Source organism: Bufo bufo, chromosome 3 (genome assembly GCF_905171765.1).
Source record: "Bufo bufo chromosome 3, aBufBuf1.1, whole genome shotgun sequence".
Classification (NCBI taxonomy): Eukaryota; Metazoa; Chordata; class Amphibia; order Anura; family Bufonidae; genus Bufo; species Bufo bufo.
In genome coordinates, this window is record NC_053391.1 from 360,515,748 (window position 1) to 360,533,625 (window position 17,878).

The 17,878-nt window shown below is 42.3% G+C and overlaps 1 protein-coding gene across 1 annotated transcript in view; it reads left to right on the forward strand.

Moving 5' to 3' along the window:
• CSMD2 (CUB and Sushi multiple domains 2) overlaps nt 1-17,878 on the forward strand; it is a 1,002,961-nt gene that overhangs the window by 733,825 nt on the left and 251,258 nt on the right. Inside the window, exon 17 of the mRNA XM_040422265.1 lies at nt 1,970-2,157. Within this exon, the coding sequence (XP_040278199.1) occupies nt 1,970-2,157 (188 nt within the window). The remainder of the gene's footprint in view (nt 1-1,969; nt 2,158-17,878) is intronic.

Here is a 17,878-nt window from a genome sequence, read left to right on the forward strand (position 1 = left end):
AGATAACATGAGAACTAGACATTTCTCAACATATCACAAATATTCTTGCGGCTGCTTGGACAATTGATCTATGCAAAGTTGTGTGAAAAGTTAGTGACCATTTAGGCATGCATTTCAAGTTCATCAGTTTCAGAATAGACTTATATGTGGTAAGATTGGGTGGACCTGAAGCAGTTTTGGGAGTAAAAACCAGGAGTGAATAAAAAAAAAGAGAAGTGTTATCTGTCATATATATATATTTTCTCTCCTTTTATGTTTCACCTCTTATTTTGGCTTCTAAAACTGCATGCAGAAACTTGACTGTGTAGCTGTACCCTTTAATTACAGTGTCATATTCGTATTCATTGAAATTCACCAAGAGCAGATATTAGTTCAGTTCTCTTTAAATATTAATATAATAGTTTGGTCAAGAAACAGGTTATGGATCTTTATGGAAAAATATATTATTTTGAAAATCTCCAAATTCTTACTAGATAGTCTTATCGATCTGTTATTTTCTTTTTCTTTTCTGAATTTGGTACATGGAGACTCTTTCCTGTAAAAGCCTTATGACTAATTTGCCTTGTTTTTAACATTACTGAGGGATCTAGTTACATACTACATGTAATATGAAGGGGCTATAACAATCAATTAGTCTGTAGTGCTGCAGGTGAAATTCAGTTATAAATACCCCTTTAACTCTTTATGTACAAATACATGTGAAAAACATGGTTTATCCAATATTTCAAATTAGTGAGAATTTTGATTGTAAATTGCTGTCCTGTGCTACATGTTATTCTTAGTTCTACTCAAGTATTTGCACAACTCCCATGCTGTTGCATCTGAAGGTTGTTTTACAGAGAGATACTGTGTAGGAGAGCGGAATCTCCCCTAGTTTATGTGTGCAGTGTATGGTAGACATCAGTGATGAAATGCAGAATATAAGTCATAAAATGACCAGAATTAATGTTATCTACCCTAAAAAGTCACCTGAAATGACAAGTACTCTGTATACATAGTGGTCCTATAATACTCCATAAGTTTAGCGACGATTGGAAATTGATACCTAGTATCTGTTGTGATCTAGGGTTAATAGTGATGCCCGTTATCAATGATAGACTAAGCTGTTATGGGTAACTATCTGATATCACTGGAGATCTAGGATGGTTTTGTGGATGATAAAATAATAACATGGTTTAGCCTGAACCTCTTTTGCAGTTTTCCTGCATATCAGTGTTTTGGTCCACCAGCCATTCATGGATCTGCTATGTGGTTCCTTTCACTTGAATGGAGTAGCTTCCAGGTACTATGAAAGCTCCCTAAGCTTTGCCTAGGTGACTCGGTAAATTGGGAAAGTATTAACTGATGGTTGCAAATGTCAGGCACACTGGCAATGCAAGCTTTAACATTGGAAAACCAATGATTGTTATCATGCTTATCAATACTGCTCTCACCATTCATATTATAACCTATGAGCCAAGTTAGACTTAATATTAACAGTAGCCTTAAAGGGAATGTCCATTCTTTTGCAAGTGGTGGCTTATTCTCAGGATAGGCCGTCACCTGCTGGTCAGTAGGGGTCTGATACCCTGCACCAGCACGCACCTGAAGTCAATACTAAACAACAAAGCTCTGTCTATTGTGCAGTGGATATAGCTGGTTACTTAAGGGTGCCCCCATTGAATTGAATGGGAGCAGCACTGTACTAGCCAGCTCCTTTCACTGCACAAACAATGGAGCTGTGTAGTTCTTCCAACTACTCCACCATACTCTGGATTAATCCTCTGGCGCATTAAAAACATCCGAAGCTACTGAAGGACAGCTCATCAGTGAGAGATTGTGGGGTGTCGGACCTCAACTAGTGACAGCTTATCATACGGATAACTTGTAATGGAGTGGACAATCCCTGTAATTGTGTTTTTAAGGATGCATTTGGTTTCAAAGATCCAACCTTATTTATAACATTATGTTATTTATTGTGTCCATGCAGGTTTAAGACTGAAGTAAATTATGACACACTGGAGGTGAGAGATGGAAAGTCTTATTCTTCTCCATTGATTGGGGTCTATGATGGTACACAGGTTCCCCAGTTCCTGATCAGTACTAGCAACTTTCTGTACCTCCTCTTCAGCACTGACAAGAGCCATTCTGATGTCGGATTCCAAATTCGCTATGAAAGTAAGCCATATCTTTATGTAAGATTATCATAATGTCTCTTTTATGTGCCAATTGTATTGCAATACTTAAATACTGCATCTGAGACTGGTTCTGAATTGCAACTTTTTCTGTTGAATTTGTGGCAGTTCTATTGATTGAAAAGTTGCTAGTATTTCAATAAATATAATTAACCACCACACAGTGATTTTTTTTTTTATATATGGAGGCAGGTTCTGCAGGAATGGTTCATTTGTGTAGCTATAAGCTCAGCAGGCAGGGCAGTGCACCCCTCAAATAGAGAAGAATTGGCATCATTGTGTTAGCTGTGCAGCTGCACAGTGTTTGGAGAACTTAAATCTATTAGAAGCTGTTCCGCACTCTGCAGTCTGATCATCTTTATTGATTTTCTTTTACTATAACAACTGGAGTAATGACTTCTGGACAGCATTATTGAATAAGAAAGCTGCTTTTATTCCACCTTAATTTGGATTCTTTTTCCTTATGCTTTGAATGAGAGCTGCCAAGAGACTATTTTTCAGAATCCTCTTCGGTTTCACTTTGTAGATGCACTTTGGTTTACTCTCCCTCAAAGAGCATAGTTATGGATGTAACCGTGTTGCTATATCAATTTAACTGCTATGCTTATATGAAATTCAGCACCAGTATACACACAGAAGGAAATGCAGAATTGATTACATTGCATTATATGATATTTAAAAATATGACACATATTTTGGTACAGATTTACTAAGATTGGCATTTATAGAAAGGCACAGGCCTGTAGTCTTAATAAATGTGGTACATCTTCTGGCTGTCCATGCACCAGAAATGTAAATTTATGCCAACTGTGAGCTGGTGTAGATTTGAACTTAAATTAAAACCAATTTGGAGCATAAATGATATAATAATAATAAATCTGATGGGCTGTGACTGAATCCATTCCTCCCTGTCACAAACCAGCGGGTGTGAACCCACTGTGCCACATGTCATACCCCCTCTAAGGGCGTTGTCTAAGTGAACCACTCGTTCTTCACAGTACCCCTGATGGTGGGGATAGGCTTTCTCGAGAGGAACACCAGGTCTCTACCTCTTAAGGAGGATAGGCACACGAGGCAGCTGGTCCAGGCAGACCAGGAGGTACCTGAGCAAGGTACCAGAGGTGGAGACGTAGTCAGCAGGCCAAATCCTAACCAGGAGCAACAGTGCAGGACCGAAGGATGAGGCAGCGGCGAAGTCAAACAAGCAATAGTTCAGGGTAGGCAGCACAGGTATGGGTGAGGCAGTCTGGTTTGGTAACAGGAGAGTCAAGACAAGCAGGCAGGGATCAAACAGATAACAGAGTCCAGGCACAAGCACGCGTCCGGTACTCAGAAACACAAGCAGAGAATTCAGCAACCTTTGCAGGACACAAGGACCTTGACACTCAGGCATCTGGAAAGGGGGCTGAGCCACTTATATACATGCAGGAGGGCTAGGATTGGTGAGTAAGGTCACATGATCTAACCCATAAAGCACAGGAAGTGACGTGCGCCGGCCCCTAAGGAAGTGCTGCAGGGAATAAGCAACAAGCATGTTTTGGCCAAGGCTGAAAGTAAACTGTGGAGTGGATCACAGAACAAACAGTACCTGCAAGGACAGAGCCCAGAACTGCAGCGGTGAATGGGGAAGCACAGGCAGCATATCACCGCTGAACATGGCGCCCAGGACCATGGCGGTAAGCAGGAGAACCATGGCGCACAGCAGATGCTGTTACACTCCCTCTAAGCCCTATCCCTTTCTTGTTTAGTTTCAGATGAATGGTATAAAAATGACACCCAGCACCATTTTAATGTGGTGATTGGTGGGGAAAAAACATAAAGGAGGAAGAAGGATGGTCACTTGTTAATGGGAGGAAGCGGAGGTGAGAGCTTTCCCTGATTGACTCAGAGGCTGACATAAAGCCTCATCAGCCAATCAGCGGTGGCAGCAGGGAGACACCTGGGCAAAGAACCAGCAAATACCATACTGTGTTGAGCTGCTTATGAAGGTGGATGGATCTCTGGCAGTGTCTGCCAAAATAAGATTTTAGAGTATACAGAGGCACAAACAAATATTCTATTGTAAGAGGGACAGTCTAGGGAAAAAAAAGATTTTAGGGACTTCAAGCAGGGAAAGCTTTGCAGGAGTGATGGACTAGGCACACTGCTTAATACAGCTGCTGTTTCAGAACCTCATTCTAGCAGTTCTGTGTCTCAAAACCAACCACCTGCAAGAGAAAACTATTTTTTCATTTCTTTTTTTTTCTCTCCAAAACCTCAGGCATATTCCCAACTTATTGCCAGCACAGTACCCCAGTAGTATTCTGTTGCTGATCATTTTCACTTTTTTTCCATGCATTATATCAGTCCGTATTAGCATACACATTTTATTATATAAATAGCATTTTACAGCTATAACGCCATTTTTATACCTAGTTTACTGTAAACACTGCATTTTTTTTATCCATGTTAGCAGATGCATTAATGCATCAGACAATGTTTTTATACATTTTTAGACTCAAAACACGAGTGTTGGCCATGTAAACTCCGCATCCCAGATGCGGACCCATTGACTTGACATGTTTATCTTTTGCGGTGCAAAAGAAACAATCGGAAGCCCATGGAAAAACTTGGAAGCCTTTCCGTGTGGGCTTTTGATTCTGTGCCTCCTCTAGGAAAAAGATAGGACATGTCCGATCTTTTGCTGTATCTTGTGGATTGCGGACCCATTCAAGACAATGGGTCCAAAACTGCAGTGTGGAGTTCACATAGCTGGTGCCAATGTTTTGCGAACCACTGTTAGTGGGCACGGCAACCATGGTAATTTATGACATGGTGTATGCTTTAGAATGATGATAAATCAGACCCTGCATTTTTTTTATCAGTGTTAACGGATGCATTACTGCATCAGACAGTGTTTTGCTACACACCAGTCTAATCATTTCATAGCTGAACAAGTGTTATTTCAGGCCTAGTGAAAAAAAAATTACTGCAAACACTGCGTTGAATAATCCAGCAAAAAAAAGCTAAAGTAGTATGGAAATATAAGTGAGCACACCTAGCAAATAATGTACAATAATACTTTATTTAATGACAAGAAACAAGCCATGTACCAAAAACATAAAATCATTTAAAAACATACTAAGCACACAGAAGGGCTGCCATATAAGACAGCCATCTGTATGCCATCCCCCTGGTCAGAAAATAATAGCACCACCACAATGCAGTAAGAAAAAATAAGTAGTTAGTACCAAAGAAATAACGCACAATAAGCAAATAATAATGATTATACTACAGTACAAAACCGCCTTGGCCCAGACAGGGGATGGGTGAAACACCCGCCGCATATTGCCAGTTATCCTGGCTTCATCAGGGGTGTCAATTATCCTTGAAAGCAGACGCATTACTAAATCAGATGATGTTTTCCTACAAATAAGACCAATTATTTCATAGTTGAACAATTGTTATTTCAGGCCTAGTGTGAAAAAGCTATTTGTCACAAATACTGTGTTGTATTATACTTGGTAGAGGACACATTACTGCATCAGATGGTGTTTTCCTACATATCAGTCCAATAATTCCATAGTTGAACAAGTAGTTTTTCAGTTCTAGTATAAAAAAAAACTATTGACCACAAACACTGCGTTCTATTATTGTGACGGGTGAAGTTGCAGAGAGCTGGAACTTATAAATAAATGACCGACTGGCTTGATCCCAAACTAAGGAGCATATGGGTGAGCCCTTTAAAACCCTAAGAGCTCTCCCTGACTGCTATGTACATGCAAGGGTCTCAATGGTAGACGATTGCATGCCCACGTACCTAAGACTGTGTGACACCTGAAAACCCTATAATAGTGAGGGGACACGACCAGGGTCATCTAGAATCAAGCCAGCAAGGAAACACAATAAAGGAAAAGACTTATCTGAGCAAACAGCAGCAGCAGCCTCCAGCAGTGAACACTTCATCCAGAAAGGAGTATAAACCGCAAAGTGAGGCAGTATGGGAGGGAATATAAAGGAAGACGATTAGTCTAAATAAGTGACACCTGGCAGAAGGAAAGGAGATGACAAAGTGAAACCAAAACAAAGAACGTCATACAAGAGGTAGAGAAGAACATCTGTCAGACCTTCTCACAGAACTGGCGGTGACAATTATTCATGTTAGCAGAAGAATTAGAGATGCGTGTATTTTACAACATAAATTTGATTGTTAATCCACTGATATTAAACGCATATTTGAAAGACATTTCACCACAAAAATTGCCTATTCCCAAAATAAATTGCCAATACCAGTGTGCAGTATGTTTGTAGAAGGGGAGGGATATTTAATAGGGATCCTATCTTTAAATTAAAGAAAACACTTGCAATTTTGCTAGTACCATTTAATAATCTGTGTGTACCAAACCAGTGACTTTTCATTTATAGGCCTCAAAACAAAATGTGTGGAAAATTGAAGAGTACACAAAAAAATGCCCATGACTTGTCCTCCCAGTGTCACAATGTGGGTATCAGCAGGAGCAGCACCAGCCATCTGGCCTTGGGCCAGGGTTCAATAGCATTCCTCCTTCTTTCAGAGTCTTTCAGATTGATTTGCATTCTCTCTAAAAAAGTATAGGACAAACAATGGGGCAGTGTGTATTTAAACACGCTGTTTGTTAATACCGTCAAACATGCATTTACCCATAGCTATATATATCAGGGTCATTCTGACATTATTTGCTATTGCTGTCAATAGCTTAAGGAGGGGGGAGAGAAAGAGAAAACATTTTTTTCATAAAAAAATCTTAATTATAGGAGACTAGAGGGTGTTAAATATCATTTTTCAGGGCAATTGGAGCAACTTTAGCAAAAAAATTAAAAACACTGAAAGGTGAAGTGAAAAACTTTGATTAATGATACTCATTAAGGGTGGCAAGTGGAACTGTCAATTGAAGTTGATGTGTTGGAAATAGGAAACAAAACAAGTGCAAGGAAAAGGATCTAAGAGACTTTGACAGGGGTCAAATATATGGCTATAGTCAGAGCATTTCTGAAAAAGAAGGCTTTCTCAACATGAAATAGTAAGTACATACCAAATATGGTCCAAAGAAAGATAACCAATGAACTGGTGACAGGGTCATGGGAACCTAAGAATAACTGATGTGCATGGGGATGAAAGGCTAGCCTGTCTAGTTCAATATCACACAAGAAGAACTGTTGAACAAAACTGTTGACATTGGCTATGATTGAAAGGTGTCAGAGCACACAGTGCATGACACTGTTTATAGGGCTGTGCATTTGCAGATCAGTCCCAGTGCCTGTGTGGACCCCTGTTTAATGCCTGCAATGGGCATGTGAACATCAGAGCTAAACCATACAGCAATGGAAGAAAGTGACCTGGTCTACATCTAGTTGACTGTGAAAGGTTCTGCTAGAAGACATTGAGGACCTAAACATTGTTGAAGAACAAATATACCTCTTGATAACAATTGTGTTCTAATGGTACTGGCATCTTTCAGATGGATAATGCACTCTGCCACACTACAAAAATTGTTGAGAAATGGTTTGAGGAAGGTGACAGAGTTTGAGGTGTTGACTTGGCCTCCAAATTTTACAGGTCTAAAACACCTACCATGCTTATCAGGGCCTCATAGAGAAATAAGATGGGACCTAAGCACCTAGTGTAAGAGTATGAAAACAGGAACATAAGAAGCAATAATTAAAGCTTTGTATAATAGGATTATATATTCGAAAACCGAGATTACAAAAAAGCCACCATAGTGTTATTCCCCACAAAAAGTTCCAATGTTTTTCTACCTGATCGGGACCCCTAAGCACTCTTACCAAGTGCTATGGCTGCTAATGCTATAATTAAATCCATCTTGTCTATTAATATATTGGCCACAACTCCAAACTGTCCCAGTCTTATTCCATTATCAAGCTTGGAAAACTGTATCAAGGAATCATATTCATAATGCACTTTGACACACATTGAGAAAACAAAGCTTAGCCATTTCATATGGATCTATTTTCTGTAGTTAATTACAGAAAAACAGATTTGTTAAAGAGTTAACCTCAAGCATGTAACAATTGTAAGGGTACCTGCCCTCCAAAAAGCATCTATGGAATATATATATATATATATATATATATATATATATATACAGTTGCAAGAAAAAGTATGTGAACCCTTTAGAATGATATAGATTTCTGCACAGATTGGTCATAAAATGTGATCTGATCTTCATCTAAGTCACAACAATAGACAATCACAGTCTTTTTAAACGAATAACACACAAAGAATTAAATGTTACCATGTTTTTATTGAACACACTATGTAAACATTCACAGTGCAGGTGGAAAATGTATGTGAACCCCTAGACTAATGACATCTCCAAGAGCTAATTGGAGTTAGGTGTCAGCCAACTGGAGTCCAATCAATGAGATGAGATTGGAGGTGTTGGTTACAGCTGGCCTGCCCTATATAAAAAACACACACCAGTTCTGGGTTTGCTTTTCACAAGAAGCATAGCCTGATGTGAATGATGCCTCACACAAAAGAGCTCTCAGAAGACCTACGATTAAGAATTGTTGACTTGCATAAAGCTGGAAAGGGTTATAAAAGTATCTCCAAAAGCCTTACTGTTCATCAGTCCGTGGTAAGACAAATTGTCTATAAATGGAGAAAGTTCAGCACTGCTGCTACTCTCCCTAGGAGTGGCCGTCCTGTAAAGATGACTGCAAGAGCACAGCGCAGACTGCTCAATGAGGTGAAGAAGAATCCTAGAGTGTCAGCTAAAGACTTACAAAAGTCTCTGGCATATGCTAACATCCCTGTTAGCGAATCTACGATACGTAAAACACTAAACAAGAATGGATTTCATGGGAGGATACCACAGAGGAAGCCAATGCTGTCCAAAAAAACTATTGCTGCACGTTTACAGTTTGCACAAGAGCACCTGGATGTTCCACAGCAGTACTTTCAAAATATTCTGTGGACAGATGAAACCAAAGTTGCGTTGTTTGGAAGAAGCACACCACACTATGTGTGGAGAAAAAGAGGCACAGCACACGAACATCAAAACCTCATCTCATCGGTGAAGTATGGTGGTGGGGGCATCATGGTTTGGGGCTGCTTTGCTACGTCAGGGCCTGGACGGATTGCTATCATTGAAGGAAAAATCAATTCCCAAGTTTATTAAGACATTTTGCAGGAGAACTTAAGGCCATCTGTCCACCAGCTGAAGCTCAACAGAAGATGGGTGTTGCAACAGGACAACGACCAAAAGAATATAAGTAAATTAACAACAGAATGGCTTAAACAGAAGAAAATACGCCTTCTGGAGTGGCCTAGTCAGAGTCCTGACCTCAACCCGATTGAGATGCTGTGGCATGACCTCAAAAAAGCGATTCACACCAGACATCCCAAGAATATTGCTGAACTGAAATAGTTCTGTAAAGAGGAATGGTCAAGAATTACTCCTGACCGTTGTGCACATCTGATCTGCAACTACATGAAACGTTTGAAGTTATTGCTGCCAAAGGAGGTTCAACCAGTTATTAAATCCAAGGATTCACATACTTTTTCCACCTGCACTGTGAATTTTTACATAGTGTGTTCAATAAAAACATGGTAACATTGAATTCTTTGTGTGTTATTAGTTTAAACAGACTGTGATTGTCTATTGTTGTGACTTAGATGAAGATCAGATCACATTTTATGACCAAATTGTGCATACTTTTTCTTGCAACTGTATATATAAAAGAAATAGAAAAAAAAAACAGCAAAACAGCACAGCAGCACTCTATAGGTATGCCAGGTGCAAGTCCCACAATAATTCCTGGACCAGGAACAGTAGACTAGAAACAATGAAAAGAGGGCAGCACTCCAGTCTTGTGGTGAAAATAAGGTGGAATTTATTACACCCAAAAGCAATGCAGCATTTCAGCTCTCTCAATGGAGCCTTTGTCAAGCTAGTGAATACAGTCATTAATTTCTAACGATAATTTGTTTTCCCTTAGTCCTGACAGCAGCACAGATGGGGTTAACTACCCCCCGTGGACTGGTAGGACCGGCGGAATTTTAATGAGCCCAAGAACCAATAATAAAGAATTACACCCCTACAAAAGGAGGGGACACCCCCCAGCCCATTGTGTCTATAGCAAGAATAACCTTACTAGGGTGGGATATTTGTGTGCTGCTGTTAGGACTAAGGGAATACAAATTATCGTTAGAAATTAATGATTCCCTTACGTCCTACCAGCAGCACAGATGGGGAGATAGCAAGAAGAACCCCTAGGGGGGGCCTTCATGCCTGGCAGAGCTAAGAATAGTCTGCCCAAAGGCCGAAAACTCAGCTACCCTGGCGTCTAGTCTGTAGTGGGAGATGAAACTGAATTCAGAGCTCCAGGAGGCATCTTTACAAATCATCTCCAGAGGAAGGAGGCTTCTTTCAGCGAAAGAAATGGAGATGGCCCTAGTGGAATGGGCCTTCATAAACTCTGGAGGATCTAAAGCCTGGGAGACAAAAGATTCTCTGATGGCCTCCTTAATCCAACGACCAATCGACGCCTTGGACGCCTTGTGGCCCTTAGACTTACCGGCAAACAGGATAAAGAGATTCTCATCTATCCTGAACTCATTGGATCTATCCACATAGATCTGGAGGCATCTCGAGATATCCAACGGATGCTTGACAGGGTCCCTGGAGGAGGTAGAAGGAGAAAGTAAAACTGGTAAAGAAATCACCTGATTGATGTTGTGAAATGAAGGGACCTTAAGCCTGAAATATGGAAGGAATCTCAGGAGAACCCAGTCTTGAAGAAAGATAGTATAGGGTTCTGAGGCCGAGAAGGCTTGAAGTTCTGAGATTCTCTTGGCCGAAGTTACTGCCAGTAGGAAGACTAATTTCAGAGTCATGAACTTGAAATCCACCTCCTCCAAAGGCTTGAAGGGGGGAGATGCTAGACCCCTGAGCATGACTGATAAGTCCCACTGAGGGATGGGCTTCAGTACTGTAGGCTTCATCCTTTCGGCTCCTTTAAGGAAGCGTTTGACGAGTGGGTCCCGAGAATAGAGTCTGTTGAGACAGGCCGAGATGGCAGAAATCTGGACCCTCAGCGTAAATGGAGCAAAGCCTCTGTCTATGCCATCCTGTAGAAATTGAAGAATCGCAGAGAGGGGCGGATTTGCAGACGCCACCTAGTTAGAAGCACACCATGACGAAAAAATCTTCATATTTCTGGAGTAGGCTTTCTTAGTAGATTCTGCTCTTGAATGTGATAACGTTCTCAGGACCGACTCTTAAAGCCCTCCTATTCTGGGAAGGGACTGGTCAACCTCCAGGCTGTCAGGTTGAACTTGTGCAGATCTGGACAGAGGTGAGTGTCCCATGACACCAGGGTCTGTCGTGGGGGAGCCTCCAATAATATCCCTGACTCATGTAAATGAGCTGGGTAAACCAGGATCTCTTGGGCCAAAATGGTATGATGACAATCACGAGACCTGATCCTGACGGATTTTCATCAATACCCTCTGTATCATGGAAAAAGGAGGGAAGATGTAAGCCAGCCTGAACCTCCACAGTATCGACAGAGCATTTATCGCCAGGGGGTTGTCCTCCCTGTAAAGGGAGCAGAACCTCTCCACCTTGGCATTGAACCTCGTTGCCATGAGGTCTACCTCTGGCAACCCCCACATGAGGATTATCTGCCTGAAAATCTACGGATGCAGGGACCATTCCATTGTTGGCAGACCGTGACTCAGACGATCCGCAATTAGGCTGCAGAAACCACGGATGTGGATGGCAGACAGGTGGGAAAGGTTCAACTCTGCCCACCGAAGAATTACCCCGATCTCTGAAAGGAGGGGTAGAGATCTTGTGCCTCCCTGCTTGTTGATGTACAGGACCGCAGTCATGTTGTCTGACTGTACTCTCACTGCCATGCCCCAAATTCAGGGGGCAAAGTGAAGGAGGGCTATCCGGATGGCTGGAATCTCGCAATGATTGGAGGAAAGTAGCCGCTCCTGAGGAGACCAAGTCCCTTGGACAGGGGAATCGTCTAGGTGAGCGCCCCAGCCTACTTGGGACACATCCGTAGTCAATATGACCCAGGATGTCTGGGTTGTAGACTTTCCCTCCGGGAGATGGAGCCACCATCTCAGGGAGGTTCGAGTTTGACAAGACAGGGAGCACAGGGAGTTTAGCCCGGCGGGGCTGCTATCCCATTTGGCAAGGACCTCCGACTGAAGGGGGCGGAGGTGCCACAAAGCCAAAGGGACTGCATCCGCAGCCGCTGACATGAGCCCCAACATCTTCATGAGAGTCCTGATAGAGACTCGACGAGGAATTGATAGGAACCTTGCCAGGTCCCGAATTCGAGTTCTTCTTTCTGGAGTCAACTGGAGTGACATCCCAACAGAGTCTACTATGAAGCCTAGATAGGTTACTTAAGTCGACGGGCTCACATTCGACTTCTGCCAGTTGATGATCCAGCCTAGGCGGAGCAGAAAAGAGATAGCTACATGAAGATGGCGGGAAAGAACTGGAACCAAGGAGGCTATTAAGAGCCAATCGTCCAGATAAGGAATTACGGTCAGCCCTTAAAGCCTCAAAGCTGCCACCACCGAAACCACCACCTTGGTGAAGGTGTTCGGAGCAGAGGAAATCCCAAAGGGTAAGGCAGCAAACTGAAGGTGCCTGAGGATCCCCAAGACCTGGAGCGCGATCCTGAGATACCTCTGGGAGGCAGGATGGATGGGGATGTGAAGATAGGCATCCTTGAGGTCCAGTGTTGCCATCACGTCTCCGGGGTTGAGAACGTGGATGACTGACTTGATAGTTTCCATGCAAAACTTTACCTTCCTTATAAATCGATTGAAAAATCTCAAATCGATAATCATCCGGAGGTCTCTGGATTTCTTGGGAACTAGAAAAAAACAGAGACTAGATCCCTAAGCCCCGTTCTCCTGCGGAACATCTTTCAGAGCACCCTTGAGGATATAGTCCTGAATATAGGCCTCCAAAATTGCCTGTTTGGCAGGCAGGAGGCGCTGATTGATGATAAATCTGTCCGGGAGAAGCGACTTGAGGTTTATTAAGTAGCCCTCGGAAATGACATTTAGGACCCAAGGGTCCGGAATCTCCTGAGCCCAGACATCCTTGAACTAGGCGAGATGCCCCCCGACGGGCACCAGGGGACAAGGAATGGGAAAATCTTCCGGAAGGATGGCCGGAGTAACGGGGGTCAACCGAGAGCCTGCGAGAGGCCCATAGTAAGGAGGGCTTAGCCTCCTTAGCTCCTCTGCGAGGGCACTTAGAAAATTTTCGCTGCGCCCCCCAGTCTCTACGTGACCTAGACTGTTGGCCGGATCTACCGCCACGCTCCTGTCTGCCCCGATCCCGAAAGGGCTGCTGGGGAAGACTCTTCCCCTTTTTGTCAAAGAGATCCTCCATAATTTTATCCAGCTGAGCGCCAAACAGGCGGTCAGGCTCAAAAGGCAAACCACATAGATTGTATTTGTACGCATTATCCGCGACCCATGGCTTAAGCCATAAGGGCCTGCAGGCTGCGGAAACTAAGGCCATCAACTTGGCTGCCAGCTTCAGCTGCAACTGTGCCGTATCGCACAGAAAGTCCATGGCTAAATTAACGGTCTTAAACGCGGCCAGGATATCGTCCCAGGACACTCTCTGGTCCACATCCATTTGTATCTGGTTGATACGGAAGCGCAGGAAGGAAGAGACTTTCGTAGCCGCAATAGCGGCAGACGCAGCGGCTGCGGCAGCCGAATAACCTCTCCTCAGAGTGCACTCTGCCCTCCTGTCAACGGGGTCTTGCAGACTAGACTCATTGTCTGCTGGCACCAGAGTGCGTCTGGACAGTTTGGCAATAGCCATGTCCACCTTGGGAATGGAACCCCACGATTCCACAAAGGAGTTTGCCATGGGAAACATGGTCCTGAATATTTTTGTCAGGACAGGGCCTTTTTCAGGCTTCTTCCATTCCATTCTCATAATGGAAAAGAGGGCCTCATCCGCCTTAAAGACACGCTGTGCCCGACCGGTGGGATCGGAGGACTCCCCGGTGTTAACATCATGGTCCCCCAACCTGATGGACTTTAGCAATTTCTGGGTCTTTTATGGTGGGAAAAAGCAGGAAGTTAGCTCTTCTTCATCCGAAGAGGTGGAGCCTAGAGAAATTGCAGCGGGCCTCTCCACGGGCGCAGAGGTCTCAATGGGGGCCTGAGTAGGAGTAGGAAGCCTCTCGTCCAGCAGGTTGACTACGCCATTGATGGATTCATCCACATATCCCTTGACCCACGCATACATCTCTTGCATGTTGGGTTCCGTAGCCGACTGTGATCTACGGCACGCCTCGCACCTTGAGTAGGGACAATTGTCGTATAGCAGCGTACTGCCATCAAAGCAGGACAAGTGCTTCCACATTGAGGCTGCTTTACGGGTCTCTGGGTCCTTAGGGGAAGCCATCGCTGCAAAAAAAATATAAAATTAATAATTCTGAACAAATTGAAACCATCAGGCGAAGCATAAGCAGAGGCCCACCAAAGTAGCGTAGTAGCAAGACCGCAACAAATAACCGCACAAATAGAGAAAGTACAAAGTACTAATGGGCTCTGGGAGCTAGCTCAGAAAGCGTGTGCTGCCAGAGAAAGAATGAGAGACAGCAGGAGCTTTAAATAGGGAGGGCACAGCCCACAACAGGGTGGAGCTCCCGCCCCCAGGTGGATTTAATCCTTAGATCCAATTTTCCACAAAAAAAAGCCTAAAGTTAAGGCTGAGAACTATCTCCCACCCCCCTCCACCCTACTTTCCCCCCCGAAGCCATAATCCAATTCCACTGGATACCGGCAAAGAAAACCAAGAAAAAGCATATACTCGGCGAGAACCGGAAGTGACGCCGGGAAGGGGCCGACGTCACTTCCGGTGATGACGGCGCCCATCGGAGACGCGGCGAAAACGCCGGGCAGTAGCAAGAGGAGAGGGGAGGTAAGCAGGACAAAACAACCCCCGCAAGAGGGGTAAAATAAAAAAACAGCAAAAATAGGTGGTGGATTTTGGAACGCCAGCACAAAAGATAAATACTTCCCCTAAAACGGAGGGGAACCGCCAGTCCACCTGTCCCGAGGACAGAAAAGAACACAATGGGCTGGAGGGTGTAAATCTTTATTATTGGTTCTTGGGCTCATTAAAATTCTGCCGGTCCTACCAGTCCATGGGGGGTAGTTAATCTGTGCTGCTGTTAGGACGTAAGGGAATGTTCTCAACATGTTTAAAAAGGTAGATCTCATCAGTGTTACATAATTGGTCATCAATAAATGAATACAAATATACAGTGAAAAACATGATTAAAAACGTAATTTCAATATGGTACATGTGCACAAAACACAGTATTATAACATAGTGTTCATGATTACAATAAATAATCATTCCATATCCATGATTCAGTGTTACATACATAATTGCCACTAATTTATACATAAAGTGCATCTGTGCTAGGTCATAAATCAATAAAAAAGAGGACAAACCCACGTCATAAATTCTCACATGTGTAGCCAGACTTCAGCGTCCCATGCCGGGTACTGCGCAGGCGCCGGCGTACATCCTAGGTACGCGAGATTCCCTCACGTCCCACGCATGCGCACCGCACGCCCACACATGTGAGAATTCATGACGTGGGTTTGTCCTCTTTTTTATTGATTTATGACCTAGCACAGATGCACTTTATGTATAAATTAGTGCCAATTATGTATGTAACACTGAATCATGGATATGGATTGATTATTTATTGTAATCATGAACACTATGTTATAATACTGCGTTTTGTGCACATGTACCATATTGAAATGTCATTTTTAATCATGTTTTTCACTGTATATTTGTATTCATTTATTGATGACCAATTATGTAACACTGATGAGATCTACCTTTTTAAACACGTTGAGAGCACTGTATTCACTAGCTTGACAAAGGCTCCATTGAGAGAGCTGAAATGCTGCATTGCTTTTGGGTGTAATAAATTCCACCTTATTTTCACCACAAGACCGGAGTGCTGCCCTCTTTTCATCGTTCATATATATATATATATATATATATATATATATATATATATATATCCGGTTTATATGTTCTTTAGATCTCTTTCTCTTTGTCACAGATATTTTGGTCATGTAATATGCACTATAAAATAAATAGTTACTAAAAGTAACTATTTATTATATGATTTCTTTGCAAGATGGAAGTAACTCAGGTTTCTTCAGAATGAAAATTGCAATTTTAATTAAGTCGTGCTGTGCTGCCTTGGGATAACCTTGTGAAGACCTGCCCCAGAAAATAGTTGAAAACACTCCTGTTATGACTACATCCATACTGATAGCAACCATACTAATATCTAATTAATGTATTTCCTAGCTTCAAGACATCTTGTATGAAAAAAATGTGACTTTTTCTGGCTTGCTATCCAAGATTTTAGGTTAATACTTTATTTCTAAATTACTTTACAGACACTAAAGCTGCACAGAAATCTCATAGATATAAAGAAATACCAACATAATACATTATCCTGGAAACAAAGCTGGTTCAGAACCATAAAATATGCATGAAATCTTACCCTTAGATAGGGAAGACTTATTCTTAGTAGATTTTATACCATGCATCACTATGCAACTTTTACAGAAGTCAAGTAATTTGATGTCCATTTGAGTCCATTTAAATAACTAATAGAAAATAAATCTGCACAATCAAATGCAACTAATGTGTGCAGACAACAGCAAATTTGCCGCATATCAAGGGACCCACATTGTATGTAGATCGTGGCATTTTTTTTCTCCATATGACATAATGAAGAAGACCTTTCCACGGTTATCTCTGCAGTTTGCACAGATCAAGCTCCATAAACTCCATCATCAGGAGAAATATCTCATAGGTTATCACAAATTCCTTTACATTGTTTCACAGATGGAATACCTTTTTGTGCTATGTAAATTTGTCTTTTATAAAATTTTTGAATTTTTGAATTTTTTTTTTACTTCTGAGGCTTCTTTTTTTATATATATATATATATATATATATATTTTTTTTTTTTTTTAATTAATTTTGTATAATACATGAAAATGAAATGTTGTTGGTATGGTAATAATATTGAAGTAAACTTAGTGGCAGGTCATTTATATACAGTGAATCTGGTGGAAATAGGGGAACTCCTTACCACTATACAAAACATGCCCCCTGGATCATTTAAAATAGAACTACAAAGAGAGGACGAGTAGAAGCCAATTATCGGGAAGGTAGCGTTTCTTCCCGACAACTGACTGCTCGTTGTTCAGTGGGGGTGAAGCACTGCATTTACATGCCGCGATCACCTCCAAAGTATGAGAAAGAGCGATTACTCATCTTCATATAGCTATATTGTTCCAGGGCAGCAGCTCGCTGTTTAGACAGCACGATCTGCTGCCCAGAACCGATAATTTACTTGCCTGCAGGAAAGACAGTTTCACCCAATGGACAAATGAACAAGTGTAAGGCCTTAGGCCTCCTGCACACGGCCGTTTTTTTTCCCCGTTTACTGGCCGTTTTTTGCGTTCCGTATACGGTCCGTATACGGAACCATTCATTTCAATGGTTCCGCAAAAAAAACGGAATGTACTCCGTATGCATTCCGTTTCCGTATTTCCGTTTTTCCATTCCGTTTTAACATAGAACATGTCCTATTATTGCCCGCAAATC